Source organism: Oreochromis niloticus, linkage group LG18, assembly GCF_001858045.2.
Source record: "Oreochromis niloticus isolate F11D_XX linkage group LG18, O_niloticus_UMD_NMBU, whole genome shotgun sequence".
Classification (NCBI taxonomy): domain Eukaryota; kingdom Metazoa; phylum Chordata; class Actinopteri; order Cichliformes; family Cichlidae; genus Oreochromis; species Oreochromis niloticus.
The window spans coordinates 28747585-28763530 of record NC_031982.2 but is presented as its reverse complement, the minus strand read 5'-3'; the positions used below and the strand labels follow the sequence as shown (position 1 = coordinate 28763530).

At 41.5% G+C, this 15946-nt stretch overlaps 1 protein-coding gene across 13 annotated transcripts in view; it reads left to right on the top strand.

The window, feature by feature from the left end:
* The window catches only part of pard3ab (par-3 family cell polarity regulator alpha, b), a 235581-nt gene that overhangs the window by 138377 nt on the left and 81258 nt on the right, over nt 1–15946 (top strand). For 10 of the 13 annotated variants that reach the window (XM_005476796.4, XM_025900020.1, XM_013272742.3 and 7 more), the window contains 5 exons: nt 405–575; nt 4938–5088; nt 12636–12822; nt 14395–14546; nt 15573–15617. In XM_005476796.4, the coding sequence (XP_005476853.1) occupies nt 405–575; nt 4938–5088; nt 12636–12822; nt 14395–14546; nt 15573–15617 (706 nt within the window). The remainder of the gene's footprint in view (nt 1–404; nt 576–4937; nt 5089–12635; nt 12823–14394; nt 14547–15572; nt 15618–15946) is intronic. The other 3 variants (XM_013272746.3, XM_019348075.2, XM_013272744.3) reach the window with 1 other exon arrangement.

The following is a 15946-nucleotide window of genomic DNA, read 5'->3' as shown; positions in this document are numbered from 1 at the left end:
GCGTGAGGTAAACGACTTTCCTGTTTCTAAGAAACACTTAAGCTGTGATGAGCTCTATGAGCACAAAGCACCCTTTCTTCCATGGCTGTCTGTAGTGCTGCAGTCAGTTTCAATAGTCCTTCAACTTGATTGTTTTTCATACAAACAAGCTTGTGTTGACAGCTCTTGATAATGGTCTTGAAAACACTGTTTTCTCCAAGACATTAGATCATGACTAGAAACAGGATCCTCTTAGTGAGTGAGACCGTTTGTCTGATTAGATCAAGGTTATTGTTAAACCGGAGGTGTAGGTGCTTTTAGGTCTATTTACAGCGTTTATTGTTCAGTCAGTAAAAATGCACAATGCACTTTTTCCATAGTGTTAAAAGTTTAAACACCATATGTAATTGGTTGTTTATTAAAAGGACGGGCGGCTGCGAGTAAATGACCAGTTGATTGCTGTCAACGGCGAGTCGCTATTGGGCAAAACCAACCAAGACGCTATGGAGACGCTACGCAAGTCGATGTCAACTGAAGGCAACAAGCGTGGTATGATCCAGCTCATTGTGGCCAGACGAGTTGCCAAAAGAAATGAGGTAGGAACCAAGGTGAAGGATGGATTTGAATGTCTGGTTCTCAGCTGTGTGAATTTATATCTACCAGGACAATCATTACTTTTTAATTTGAACCTCTGCTTTGACAATTTTGCTAATGTGTCTTATTGATGATTAAGCCCTCTCAGACTCCCATTTAAAGCCTCAGGTTTGGAACCTATCCAGCATATTGGCCGTTATGTTGCCTGATGTTGGCTATTTGGAGATAAATCAGTGTCAGAATTTCCGACGTTGAAAAATTAAAAGTGGAGGTGGAAGAAACACCCTTCAACCACTGAGATTGGTTAATTTGTCCACCAGGGGGCAGAGCGTAAATGACTGATCCATGACTTGTAAAACAGTTACTAACTTATTTTTTTTAAACAGCATTCACATATCACCTTAGTAAATGGACTGATTCTTATATAGCGCTTTTCTACTCTCCCGGAGTACTCAAAGCGCTCACCTTAGTAAGGACTCATAAATAACTACACTGTCAGCGTTAATGCGTCAAAATTGGCAAATCCCCCGTTAACGAGTTAACGCAGATTGATCCGTGTGAGGGGTTACTCGGTGTTAGCGCGTTAATGCAGCTTAAGCGCGTTAACGCCGTCATCACGACTAACGCGATTAACAGTTAACTCATCTGGAGCATTTTGGGCAGCTTGTCCGATTTGTCCATTCTGCGCTCCAGATGGGTTGAGCGTGCTAAAAATTTTAATTGCGTTAATCGTGACGACCGCGTTAACGCCGTATTAACACGTTAAAGCTGACGGCACTAAACTAAACGTAACAAATGTTAGGGAAATCCATACATGTGCCCCATGAAAGGAAAAAAAACACTGGCTGTTATTTTGGATTTTTAAGTGACTAAATGTCATATTGTTCTAAAGAATGCTGTATTAGTCGGGCTCTACTCAAGTTCAGCATCATAGCTGTGACCAGCACGCTTTTGTGTAAACCATGCAATCAGAAGATTTTACAACTAGAACAGCAACTATAATAATTTACTGTTTTTGCTCACTCTGAGCATATATGACCTTTTGCAGCAGCCGACTTGGCTTTCACGAATTCAAACCTCAGAGTTGTGCATTACAGTTGACGTTGACTCTTCACCGCTGAGCACTTTCATTGGGAAAACTGTGGGGAAACACCGTGCCCAAGGCCGTGTCAACATTAGTTTTTGAGAAGGTGGCGTTCATTCAACATTAATGCTCCGGCTTTTTTGTTACCAGCTGTTCTGTGATTTGAAGCAGTGTAGTGAAATCTTTGACTGCTGCTGCTGATTCACAAAACATCCAGATTTAGATGCAGACTGCAGTTTGGTAAAGAACTGCTATTTCAGTCAGAGTCCAACCTTACTTTTAGTATTTTCAACTCTAATGGGGAAAAATTTCACTTCCAATCTGATAGTATTCAGATCAGATCTATAGTTGCAGTTTTCATGTTGTTTTTGTGCTTTTTTTTTTTACTTTTGTTCCTGTAAAATTTGGCATTGCTGTTCCTGAATATAGCCACTTAAATCGTTAGGCCTGATTTCTCTGAGTTCCTTTCTGTGATAAATATATAACAACCCAAAGCCAAACCACTGGGAAATACCCTTATAAGCGTCAATTAATTATTTCATAATATAAAAGGAAGCAGTCAGGTCATAGCATTTCACCAACCCCTCACATTCACTCCTGCCTCCCTCGAGGCAGGTGGAGGAAAAATACACGGCTGCGAACTGAGCTGCGCAACTTTTCTCCTCCCCTCAATGTCATGTTTTTACATTCTCCGTACACCTTGGCCTGTCGCCTGCTTGAAAGCTGAGGCTGAATCTGTGTGCGTGCCTGCAAATGGGCGCGCACGTCCGTGTGCACGTGTACGCCTCTGGCAGTGCCTGGCTTCTCTGCTCTCCTTTTCCAACCTGGTGTGTCAAAGTTTTGATTTCCCCTCGGTCCGCCTCGTAATTGAAAGCAGAGGCTAAGCCTGGAGGTGTGTCTTGTGTGTGTGTGTGCGTGTGTTTTATCAGCCTGTGTGTAGTGAAGTGTGCAGTTTGTGCTTTTGTACATCCAGCTTATGCACGTATGCATTTATTTACCAGGATATTTCTGTGTGTCCGTTTGCCAAGACGTCCTATGTATATGCACACGCGTGTGCGTGTTGCCGACATGTCGAAGCACAGAGAGCGTGGTGGATGAATAAAATTCGAGCGCTGGGAGTCTCGTCAATCTTTGCTTCACATGCAGAGCTGGAGGCATGGCCTGAGGCTGTCCAAGTGTCTGGCTATTTATAAAAATAGAGTCCATGACACTGAGAAAACAAGAAGAGGAAAACAACAATTTAATACACTTGTTCTCAAAGAGACTGGTCTGAGCTCGAAGCCCCATAGGCTCAGTATAGATAAACGCATCATAACCAGCCGTCAATCAAATATTACTTAAAATCTAATAACACCTAATTACTATAGGATAAGAGCTATAGCTCATTTGACATTTACCGACATATGGGATCAGATAAATCTCTATTTACTCTCCCTCCCGTGTCCCCGTCAGTCTGATATCAATCTCAAATGTTTGCTTTTGCATAAATCACAGGCTCCACCACTTCCGATCTTTCCTCCGTCCCCATAGAAACGCAGTGAACTCCAACCAGCCAACTTCCACATCACCGCTGGCACCCGAAGGGATCGAGACCTTCCAGGAGTTCAATTATCAGCCTGAATATGCAATGAGCTGCGGTGTGATTTGTCCATGTGCCCTCAGTACGGCGAATCCCATCGGCTATTACCAAGGCATTTCACCCCGGCCCCTCAGTCGCTCGATTCATTAACTACCTCATTTAAAGTCAAGAGCGGCTGCATGCCGGCAGTCACAGCACCATATGGCGACCTTCGAAATGAGTCGGTCTCCGTAGTTGATTTGTTTTATCCATGTGAAGTTTTCATTAGTTATGTTTGCCATCATTCAAACTGTTTAATTTGTTCAGCAAATGACTTTCTTCATTTGTAGTGCGAGAAAGGCATCCAGAAAAATTAAGACGTGTTAGCAGTAAAACTGGTAGAAACTTTTATCGGCATACTTCCATTTTTTTCTACAGGAGGAGTTATTTAAAAAGGAAATGTCTATGACTTTCTTACCTTTCTACAAGAGCTATTATGGTGTGTTGCTTAAGGGTTTCAGGGTTTAGGTCTTCTTAATTTACTCAAGTTCTCTAAAAGAGTTTAAATTTTAGGTGCTTGAATTTTGCCTTATTTCCAATGTGAACCTATTGTATTACTCTACATTTCGCAGGCCTGTGCTGTATTTTTACTTGCGTACATTTATTGGAAAGTTATAGGTTTCTGTGCTGACTAATGTTTTGTATCACAACACAGGATCGAGTTCAGGGCTGCTGCAAGGGTTTATTTATTTATTCCTTTTTCATATACAGACTTGTCTTGTCTAAATGACCCCAGTGAATCCCTAACAAGAAAGAAAAAGCAGTTTGATCGATGAGCTAAAGGTGATTCAGGATGTGAACATGTTTCTAGTCTTGCACAAAGAGCCTTCTTTTCTGTAATCTGCCTCATGACACTTTTGCCAGCATCCTGATATTACCACCATATGTGTGCTCTCATAAACTGAAGTTTTCTGTTACATCCCTATCTATTCGGCAGTGTTTATAGCAGCACAACCATTCACTGAAGTGAAAAGGATCATTGGGCAAAGACCTTCTGGCAAACTCAAATCCCAGCCAAGCTAGTCATAGTCATTGATTGGAGTCATTTGGTCCCAGTATTGACTCACGTTTGATAGTGTCATTTCCTGATACGCATTGACATTTATGACTGTTATCTTTAGAGCTGTCATCACCTTCAGAAGGAAATGCAAAAACCATACAGAAAACATCAATACATCAGTACATTCAGTGATCCAACAGACAAAAGATGCACACACCTTCTCAGGCTGTAGATGTGTGCAAAAGGGTAACGGGGCATGCAAATGGTCTATTTGTCCAGCAGGAAAGAGTGTCATCATGGGTCTTAAGGGAAATATCAAGAAGCTAATCTTCCCCAGCGGGGGATCACCAGCTCGGTAACAGCCTGTGGCTCAACAGCTGAATGGAAATCCATCCTCATTTATCCTTGTTACCACATTGGTAGCATTAGCATGGATCGCCACCCCTGTGTCCAGCCATTACTATTGAACAAATGTTAGCGATGCTAGTTCCCTTCAAAATCATTCTCTCACTTTTGAGTAAGACTTAACTTCTAGCACTTCACTCTGTCCCCGTGAAAAGGATTATTTGTTCTTTGTTCACCTTTATAAAAACACTTTACAGGTGATTCAAACAAAGGAAGGAGTTGGTCTTTGATGTAACATCAGCTTCCTCTTCACTCAGGAGACACCAGGGAGCCCACTGGGACCCCAGCAGATTTTAAACACCTCCCTAGATGACCACGAGCGCCGAATCTCCCATTCGCTGTATGGTGGCCTGGAGGGCCTCGACGACAACTTGATGCCCCGGCAAGGCATGCTGCCACGCACGATAGGTGAGTTCCAGCATGACTAATTATTTGGGCCTTTTTTGTACTCAGTCATTGGAAACTGGTTATAACATTTCCTGCCTTGTTGAAGTTTATGACCATTTTCAGGTGCGATGCGATTCCCTGTTTCTTCTGCTTAAGGATGTTTATAGGGTCACAACTGCAGCATTTTACAGCAATTACAGCATTTTTTTGTGTGTGCTCTCTAAGTTAACCTGCCAGGTTTTGTCAGCATGAGCCAGCAGTATCATCTGGAATCAGTGGTTTTTAATGTCTCTGCAAATGTCAGGCAGCAAGAGACAGAGATGGACAAATGCCCCTCGACAGTTTGTTGCTTGTATGTTTTCTGAAAGCGTGTCACGCGTGTGTTGGTTCTCAAACCTGTGAGTCTCCCTGTTTCTAAATAACCTATTGCTCAAACACGCTCTGAGCTGGTTTAAAAGTGACTGTGTGTGTGTGTGTGTGTGTGTGTGTGTGTGTGTGTTCAAGAGATTAGCAAGCATATTTGTATCTGTGTGTAAGAGCTTTGTGCGCATCTGTGCAGGATTGCATTTGTGTAGCACTTGAGTGATTGATGGATGGGTGGTTGTCTTTGTTAATGTCAAAGAAAGGCTTCTGTGCACCAGATGGTAAAATTGCAAAGCTCGCCTGTTTTAATTTCAAGAAAGAACAAAATGACCCGACCATCTTCCTACATCTTGTCCTTTGCAGTTGTTTATTTGCTTTGAATTCTTCAATTTCTCTTCTGCTGAATCATTGCAAATGAGCCCAAAGGGAAAAAAGATACAGAAAATACTTTTATTGTAAATGAATTAAGTAGAAAAACAGTAAGTAGAGTTGAAGTAACTCTTATCTTATATTTTAAAAAAGTAGCTCTAGGCAAATCTGTCTCATTAATCAATGCAACTTAATCTGAAAGTGTTTTCCATTTATGCAAATCGGTTGACTCTGACACTGTCAGTATAAACAAAAGTGTAAGCTATGAGTGACAGAGAAAGTGTTAATAGGTGAAGCTCCTCCATGCTGCTACAGTGGCTGCGTTCATCCATGCTTAACAAACAGCAAGCACATAATGAGCGTACAGGGTCGGGAGTGAAAGCACGAGGCAGATTTACGGGAGATACAGCAGTTTGTCTGCTCAACAGTGGCAAATGAGATTGCTGTCACTTTGCCGACCAGACAAACTGATGTCTGAATCTTTTGTGAAGCTCGAGTTTATCCTAATGCTTGATGAAGTTAATACATCACTTTGTGTATACAGTTCAAAATCAGCATAATCTGCAGGGGATTCCAGAATGTACAGACCAGATCTGCCTGGTTCTGCCAGAGGTTTCTTCCTGTTAAAAGGGAGTTTTTCCTTCCCACTGTCGCCAAAGTGCTTGCTCATAGGGGGTCATATGATTGTTGGGTTTTTCTCTGTACCTATGAAGCGCCTTGAGGCGACTTTTGTTGTGATTTGGCGCTATATAAATAAAATTGAATTGAATTGAATTGAATAGATCTGGCATGTTTCAACAGTTGCTGATCTTTAGTTTTGTTGAACGGGCGAAGGCTTTCTAAAGATTGCAAAGAGTCTTTTTCTCTGCCTTAAGCGCAAAACAAAAAGGGGTAAAGTTGTCAAGGTTGAACTGGAGCATAGAAGAGCTTTCTGCAAACAGTGGGTAGTTAACATGGGACTTTGTTAAACTTTAAAATCGAACCTGGAAGATTATTTTCTTTTTTACAGAAAAAAGAAAATAATACGACTAAACATTTTTTATTTTTCAGGGGTAGCTATTAGATAGATATACAGAAGTTTCCTGCGTCCTGTTAACTAAGCAAATATTTGAGCATGCTTTGGTTGCAGGTCAGTCTATGTATGTCGAGAGCAAAAACAAAAGAGGGGGGTATTGAACAGATCTGTTATCCGCAGTTTGGGTATCCTGAAGCCCTGAAAAACTAGCCGTTGCACTTGGACTCTAAGTCAGTGTACTAGTTGATGGGTTCTCAGGTTGTTACCAGAGTGGAACAGTCGTTGCAGTAATACTTTAAGTGTTTTTTCCTCTTTCTTTAAGCAAGAGATTCGATCCAAACAAATGGAAACTAAGCAAACAAAATAATCTTCCAGAGTAAAAATCAAAAGTGAAGTTTGGCCTGTCGGTGAGGATGAGATTGTTAGGTGAAATTAAAGGAAGGCTATACTAAGAAAAAAAATATAGAAAATTGTTATTGATATCTGCTTTTCTACTGTCAGTCTCCCTTAAATATGATTAAATATTGTCCAAAATGTGGAGCTGCATCCGGTCATAACCTTTACAAGCGAGAGAGGGATTTTGTGAAACATGATGAGGCTCAACTTAAATTAAATAATGTCACCGCAGTGCTGCTGTAGTGTTTGGTGGCATGCAGCTCATGCCCCATCAGTATTTGTGTCTCCCAACACTTGTGCCACGTGCTTTCTGATCCTCTGTCACGTGTCTTGTTTTTGTAATTTCACTGTGAACTGTCTGGGCTAAGCAGGGAATATCTGATATCAAAGCACCAAGAGTGGTCCGTTTCTCCACCAGGATCGGACACCGCATGCTTGAAACCTCCAAGGCTGGCCTACAAGGGTTGCGCACTCTATAATTGCTATGTATCACAGACACGTGACTCTTTTCTCTGCTTATTAAACACTTAATCAGCCCAGTGGATTTTTCCCCTGACCGTTTAAGGAGGCATTTCAGCCCCAATATATCATATAACATATTCTGGGTCTTCTTTTTGACACGTGGTTTTAAAATCAAGTGGGTTATAAAATGATTTTTTTCATGTACTTGAATCACTACAGATAAGCAGTTCGGGCCTTTTAGAACATTGCTCTGTGGTTTTGTGAAGATTGGGAGAGGTAGGGAAAGGATTAAATCCTTATATGAACTCTTGTTTAATTTGCCACTGTGGACTCGGCAAAGAGGATAAAGGCCAGCAATCTCAAACTTTAAGCTGGTAGACTCTGGTTTTCTTAGTATTTTCCTCATAAATTAACATTTTAGAGGTATTTTTTATTAAGGGAAATGTGATAAATAAATGTCTTTTGTGTTGTCTATAACTACATTTTTATAGCTCAAGTGTCTAATCTAGGGCTATCTTAAAAATGAGATTTGATGGGGACCATACCTGATACCTGAATTAATTCAATTCAGTTTTATTTATACAGCGCCAAAACACAACAGCAGTCACCTTAAGGCGCTTTATATTAGGTAGACCCTACAATAATACATACAGAGAAAGACCCAACAATCATATGACCCCCTATGAGAATGCATTTTGGCGACAGTGGGAAGGAAAAACTCCCTTTTAACAGGAAGAAAGCTCCAGCAGAATCAGTTACATTGATAGGACTCAGTTTGAACGTTATTCCTCTTCACATGAGGTTAGTATGTATATACATCTAATAAACTGTAATAATTATATGATTGTTGATCTCAATCCTGTGAAAATCACCCGACAGTAAAAACTCCAGTGCAAATTACCCACCTGCTTAAAATGAGTCTTGCAAAAATCATTAGCTGAACATTTTTTGTGTCATTTGCATCTTTCTTCTCCTTCTTTCTAGCATGAGAATTATAGAGGCTGTGCTGGCAATTATAAATAAACATTGGATGGAGGACCGATAGTCCAGCCAAACCCATCATAAACATCAGAATTTTTCTCCCAAACAATTGATTTTTCATCCCCGCTCCTAAAGCTATTAAAACTCGTATTTTTTCCGAATATTCATTCCACATCTAATTTTTCCTTGTATTTATGTCTACCTATAAAATGACAGTTTTGGCCCTCAGACCAGGTTTGCCAGGTTCGAGCAGCTTTTTGATCATGACTTGACTTTAGAAGGTCAGTTCTATAAAACCCTTCTTGTTTGGATTGGAACAATTTCCTTAACGAAAGTAGCGTGGGGGGAGTCTAATGTTTGTCTTATAAAATGATTTTTTTGAGCTTTTTGACACCGTATTTGAGTGAAAGAAGACACCTCCAAGAATATGTCCAAACATGGGCAGAAAAACCCAAACTTTGGGCATGGCTTCACACCACTACAAAATAGGGTAACAATCGTGGCGTCTTTCTGTGTAATTTGGGTCAACCACCGCTTTTAAAGTGCACGTCTGGGAGTTGGACGAGTGCTCTGGCCCGTGCTTACGTTTGTAATGATGGACCAGCTGCAGGATTTGCAACTTTGAGTTGGAGTAACTCCTGATGATTGCACGAGCTAACTTGTCACCCTTTGTACTTGAGTCAATTCCCTGTGAATTAACATAAATGTGGTGATTCGCCAACATAAGCAGCTGTGTTATGACTGATGTGAATACAGTGGAAGGGTCTGGAAAAGCAGATGCACAGCTATGAGCTGCTGCATTGCTGCTAGTCAGGAGCTGTCAGGAAAAGACTAGAAGCAGGTCCCAGATGGGAACGCATGTGAACACAAAGTAGAGCTTTGCATGCTCAGCAAACCTTCTTAAGATAAATACAATTGTGTGTCTGTGTGTGTTTGAGTGCTGGAGGGGTCTTTCACAGTTCCTTGGAATAAGCCTGTTCTTGCGTTGTGAGGGTGCAGCTAAACATAAATCATGCATTAGGCTTTCTTAGAGGAAAACTTGGTTCAGAACATATCAGCTTGAATTTCGGACCGCGTACACTCTTAGATCGCTTGCTGAAGATGCCAGGGATAAGAGAGCAGCTTAATTATTCCTTCAGGCCAATAGCTTTCAAGGCCCAGCACCCCTGGCAATAACCTCTCTGCTAATTATGCAAATACATTGAGACAAGACAAAATTAAAAGGAGGGAGGGGGGAATGCTCCGCATGGCTTTCACCTCATGTTATTCTCCCCTCCTGCTACTTCCAGTTTCATTCAGAAAGTCTTTTGTACCCCCTCCTTCCCCCTTGCCAGTTCCATGTCCCCCTTTTTTTGCTTTCAAGTATTCAGTAGTTGTATACAAAAAGCGTCTAATAACACTGGAGACTCAATGAAATGCTGCCTATTGTTCCACTGCAGCGCTGTCTAAAATTATTACAGCCGTTGGGAACAATAATGTGTGTTTATTGGTTCGATTCTCAGGTGATGTTGGGTGTGTGCTGCGTCCACATGGCAGAGCCATTGTCGCTGGCCGACGGCTGCCCTCGGGTGCTGGCACTAAAACAAAGAAGCTTTTTTTCCCCCTCCTTATACCGAGCAACTGAGTTGACAGATTCATTGGTTTCCTACTCAGTGGCTGCCAGCTGATTGTACTGCAGTGATTCAAACTGTGACATTGATGGGATTCTCAGTGTTGCGCATTGGACTGCTTAGGGAAATGGGATTAAGTGGTTCTGTGAATGCACATGTGTGCGGACGCTTGTGTAAGATGTGTGTGGCTGTGGTCTGAGAGAAAGAAGTGGCCATGCTGTGCTGGAGGACCCGCCCGGACTCCCAGATTCCCAGTGAATAACAAACATGCACAGCAGGAGGCGGGGCTGAAAGGAGGGCAAAGACACACACTAAAACCACTATAACAGTTGTAGTTGTTCAGGGAAGGTTAAGGCCGTGCACTTTGCACACTTCTGCAGATCCGGCACAGCACATTCACACCGAGTGTGAGACAATTCATGCTTGTACACTAACATCTATATATATTCCTAGAAATGTGTGCATTTATTTCTTATTTCTGCATTTCTTATTGTCTTTTTTCCCCCACTAGTTTTTTAGTCACTACCAAGCACAAGGAGGCTGTAAATATTAACTTTTTAATCATTGGCTTCTGAGCTCTCAATTTTGAAACCAGAACCATATTTAGAAGGTGGAGGGCAAAGTCATCAGTTACTGCTGCTAACCTTGATTTACAAGCAGCTTCCCATACAGCCCGTACAGATAACTGCTGAAATACTAGAATTTCAGTCACCAAAACTGCAGCACAAACATCACTAGAAGTCATATTATTTGACAGATAATTCCTTTAAAATAACACTTTAAATAGGGTTTTGTGTGGCACAAGCTTTACTGCCTGTTTCCAAAATGGGATTAAAAAGTACGTTGTGCATCAGGCAGTTCACATAAATAAGATGTCACTTTGAACATTGACCGGCGACACTTTAATTGACCTCTACACACAAATTTGCATACCCTAACACACTCAAACCTCCTCATCGCTCCTTTGTTTTCTCCTTTCAGCTCATTTACATCAGGTCATTCACCCATGCTAGCTGGATGAAGCAACATCCAGCGGCCCTGCGGTCCCCTCGGTGCCTGGTTAAGAGAAGCAAACAGCAGGCCTGGCTTAGACCTCCTGGTCTCTGGCTTTTCTAAAGACAAACTCCTCCCTAAGCTCAGTACACAAGGCTTTTATGAAGCATTGAAGATACCCTTTTTGATGCCAGTTTCAAAATACAGATTAAAGACAAAGTCATGTGCTGCATAGCAATGAGAGTTTTTAAGCTGTGCTTTTCAGAGGCGGAGAAAGGAGACTATTTAATTTTTTTTTTCTGCCTCAACACAGAGACTTTTTTTAATCTTTATTTGTGAGGGCACAGCTTGAATTAATCATAGTGTTTTGACATAGGAACACCATTGTGCCTGCTGCCAGACTCCTCTTGGTGTAAGCTGATTAGCCAGAAGCCGCTTCACTCCGTTTTTAAACTTCAAAATATGTTTTGTGGTTTCAAAAGTTACCCGTTTCATTGTATTTTGTTGTTGCTGGCCAATTAAACTGTGACTGCAGTCTCACGCTTAATACAGTAGTTGTCTTCTGTCGCAAATAAATGAATTCCTGAGGGTGTTTCTCCATTCAGTGTGCTCCTTTTTTCATGTTTCATAATTTTCACCTTGGCGCCGATATAAATCGCGGATGGTGTTTTCTATGTCGGAATTACTCCAATAAAATAAAATCGCTGATGAGACATAGTGTCTTCTCAACTCTCAAGTTCTCCATATTGACAAATCGCTGCAACGCTGACTGATTAGGAAGTGTGGCTCAAATGTTCTCTCTGGAAATAACTCCTGATTTATGCTCAAGCACACTGACGGGGACGCTGTGTGGTTTGTACAGTAGACGGCGGCTGAGTACCAATTCATTCATTGAGATGTGCACTTGTCGCATACATCTTACTGAACTGTAAGAAGAAGCAAGACTCTAATTGGAGTCGTGTCAATAAAACATATTGTTCTTCATTAGTGAAAGTCATGATAAATGAAACCAGTCAGAAAGAAGCAGTATAAATGTAAACTAACTGATTTTGTTAGATTGCTTTACTCTTAAAAAGCTGCCACACTGAGCTGTAAGACTGTAACTTTGTGTTCTGTCGTGTTGATTCTCGGTTCTTTTCTCTCTTATTATTGACTTGAGAAATGCTGCTGTTGCTTTGAGTCTCAAGGACTAACATAACAACTTGGCTTTAACCTTTCAATTTTTTCTACAATTTTTTCTTTCTTTGTCAGAGTGGAGACATACAAGGCTTCTTTTTGAAGTTGGGAACACAGAAAACTTTGGATCTGAAGGACCAAAACACATAAACACAGCGATGAAAACGTAAGAATAATGAAAACTATAATTTTGTCCTCTGCAGGAAACTATCAGCTCTCACCGACCGTCAACATGCCGCAGGACGACACCGTGATCATAGAAGATGACCGGCCTCCGCTTCTTCCACCCCACCTGTCCGACCAGTCGTCCTCGAGCTCGCACGATGATGTCGGCTTCACAGCTGATGTGACTCCACCGTGGGCCAAAGAGCTGCCCAATCAGAATCACAGGTAGGCAAAGTGGAAACTGTTGTTTCTGGTTAGCGTACAGTTTAACACGTTAGCTTTGCGTTTCCACAGAGCTACTGTGCCTCCCTAAATCTAACCAAACGGCATATAATAGCTGAAAATAATAAGAGAGTTCTTGAAGAAAAACTTCTCCTGCAACAGGTTGTTAGTATTTACTTCTGTTCGAGGTGAGGCCTCGCAGTCATGTGGTATCAGGCACTAGATGTTAGCAGCGGGCTCTTTAAGCTCTGTAAACTGTGAGATGGTTCCTGTTCGTTCGCTGCTCTGAACACTTGTTCTGGAAGCTGTTCCTTAAAATTTTACATTATAGCCCAGAGCGTCATGTTGCCTCAGTCAGCTGGCCTTTTCCCACAATGCACCCCGATGCAATTTGTGTCTGACAAGAACAACAGAAAACATTATTATTCTAACAGATTGCTGCCATTACTTATTTAATGATTTGCCTTTCGAAGGGCTGCGCTGTAACCTTCCTGTCTTATTCAGCCTGAAGTTTTTCAGCAGTTTATTCTGGAGTAGCTCTTCTGTAGGATCAGACTACACAAGCCATTCTTTGCTAACCAAAACGCTGTCACCTGTGCGATTCCTTGGACCACTTCTTTTGGCTCCAGTTGTCGAGTCTGACCTTTGTCAGAGTCCCTTAAATCCTGTTGGCTCAACTTCAAGCACTAACTGTTCACTTGCTGTCTAGTACAGTATATCTCACCCTTTTGTGAGGTGATAATCAGTGTTTTGTCTGTCAGGGGTTTCAGTGTTGTGGATTATCGGTGTGCAGATTGTTTGTTTTTTCCACCTGATTGCTCTTTGATTGTAAGCAATGTTTCCTGGAGCAGCTACTTTTCTTTTCCCCCTACTGTCCTCTCAGCCTGATGTCCTTTTCTGCCACAGTGATGATAAGGACATCTTGTGTGTGTCAGTGTGAGAAAGATTTAACAGATATTTTTTCTCTGTTTTTGTCTGTTAAGTTTTTCTTCCACTCTGCTCCTACCTTTATCTCCTCCTTTACTTTCTTCCATCCAGATAACTCCTTGTCTCCTGCTGTCAGCCTTTCTGTCCTCTCAGTTCTGCTGTTTTTATTTTAGTTCTCACCGTCGTGCCGTCTTCACCAACTTTGCTCTTTCTTCCCTGTTTCTCTCATTGCCCCAATCTATATTCCACTAGTTCCAGTTGCTCAGCTCCCATACCTTTTTCTTGATTTTTGCCCCGTCCCTCCCCGATGCCCTTCATGTCTTGTTCAGCCTCGTTTCACCTCCTTTGAAGGCTTCGAGTTCAAAGAGGACAGCTTCTTTGAATCTCTTTGAATCCTTCTTTACTTATACCATGTTCAGCTTTCTTCTTCTCGCTTTTCTTTTTCTTTCTTTTCTGCTTGTAGAATGTATTTACTTTCATTTTACATTCCTTTTATATAAAAAAAAAATATGACAACTATTTCAAAACATTCCTGTTTTTGGAGTAATTGAATCCATTGAAATGATTTTGAACACATATTTGTCTGTGAGGTTTTCCGTGTGTGAGATCAGGTCCAGCTCATCTTAACCTGTCGCACTCTCCATCCAGCTCTGCGATTCCAGATGAAAATCATCCAGATGGTGCTTTCCAGAGGGAAGGTTTTGGACGCCAGAGCATGTCAGAGAAGCGCACCAAGCAATTTGGAGACGCCTCTCAACTTGAAATCATCAAGACACGCAAGTCCAAGAGCATGGATTTAGGTAGAGTGTTTAAAAAACTTTCTGCTTCTCTCCATCATTCAAGTTCGACTTAAGAATTCAAGGATTTTCCAGATGCTACAATAATGCCTTTTATATAGACTAAAGTCGTTTGTACACGCTCCTCTTTCATGTTCATATAGTGCTAATACTTTTTAAAACACAGTCAGTGTCTTGCATCAATCATCTTCGACTCAGAATATCCCGATGAAAGCTTTTTAATTCCATTCACATTAAAATCCAGGTTAAGCTTATAAAGTAATTGTATTTAGACGTCCTAAAGTTTAGAAATAACCAGTTTAATACCCATTGATACATAAAGTAAAAGCAAATAATCCACGAGGACCCTTTATTGCTAATTCTAAAAGAAAATGTGAACAAATTAATAGTAAAGGCATATACAACATGAGTGCTATACCCATGCTTTGTTTGTTGGTTAAGGAAAAGTTGCATATGGCTTATGAAACTTTTTGGTGAAATCAGTGTTTAAAAGTAATTTTGATCAGTTCAGTAAACCTAGTTAACTAGCTAAACCGGATTTCGTTTAACCTTGAGTGCATATCCTTGCACGCTCCTCGCGTTTCAGACATGTACCTCGTATTTAAATGTATTCCACCCCCCTTGCCTCTTGGTTTGAAAACACACTCTGCATCTCTCGCCAAAGTCAAGAACTTCACTGTGTTGATTCACCTTGAAATGGCTTCGAACAGTCGCTGATTGCTTTGGCTGCAACAGTCTCTCTGCTCGCACTCTCTATAATCATATCTAATCTTCCCGACCAGATTGCTGCTGTGTGCCATGTTGATATCACAACAAGTCTGATTGCTATCCTCAAACCCTCTTTTCATTTCCCATCTCCCCCCACTCCGACCCCACCCCCTTGGTCTCGCATGGCTTCCGATCCTAATTGAGATGAGGCTCGTTCTGATGTTTGCAGCACTACCTGTATGTTGCATGTGGAATGTTGTGAGCACTAACTGAACCCCAAATGTTTGTATCCCTTCTCTCTTCCCCCCCTTCCTTTAACAGTAGCCGACGAGATTAACCTCACACCTCATCCTGAGACCTACACAGGTAAGGAACGGTGCACTGAAAGGTTGATTTAAAAGCCAAAAAACAAGAACATCTTCATCATATTTTCATTCTTGAGCTGCATCTCAGAAGTGTGATACTGAAGGGTACAGGTGGTACCGTATCTTTTGGACCATAAAGCGCACTGTCGATGAACGGGTCTGTTTTCATAGATAAGGCACACCGGATTATAGGGCGCATTAAGTGAAACAAAACAGTCAGATAAGTCAAACTTTACTCAACTCATTCTTCTCACTTCCTCCACTTCCGTACCATCCATCCATCCATCCATTCACTGCCGCTTATCCTTTTCAGGGTCGCGGGGGGCGCTG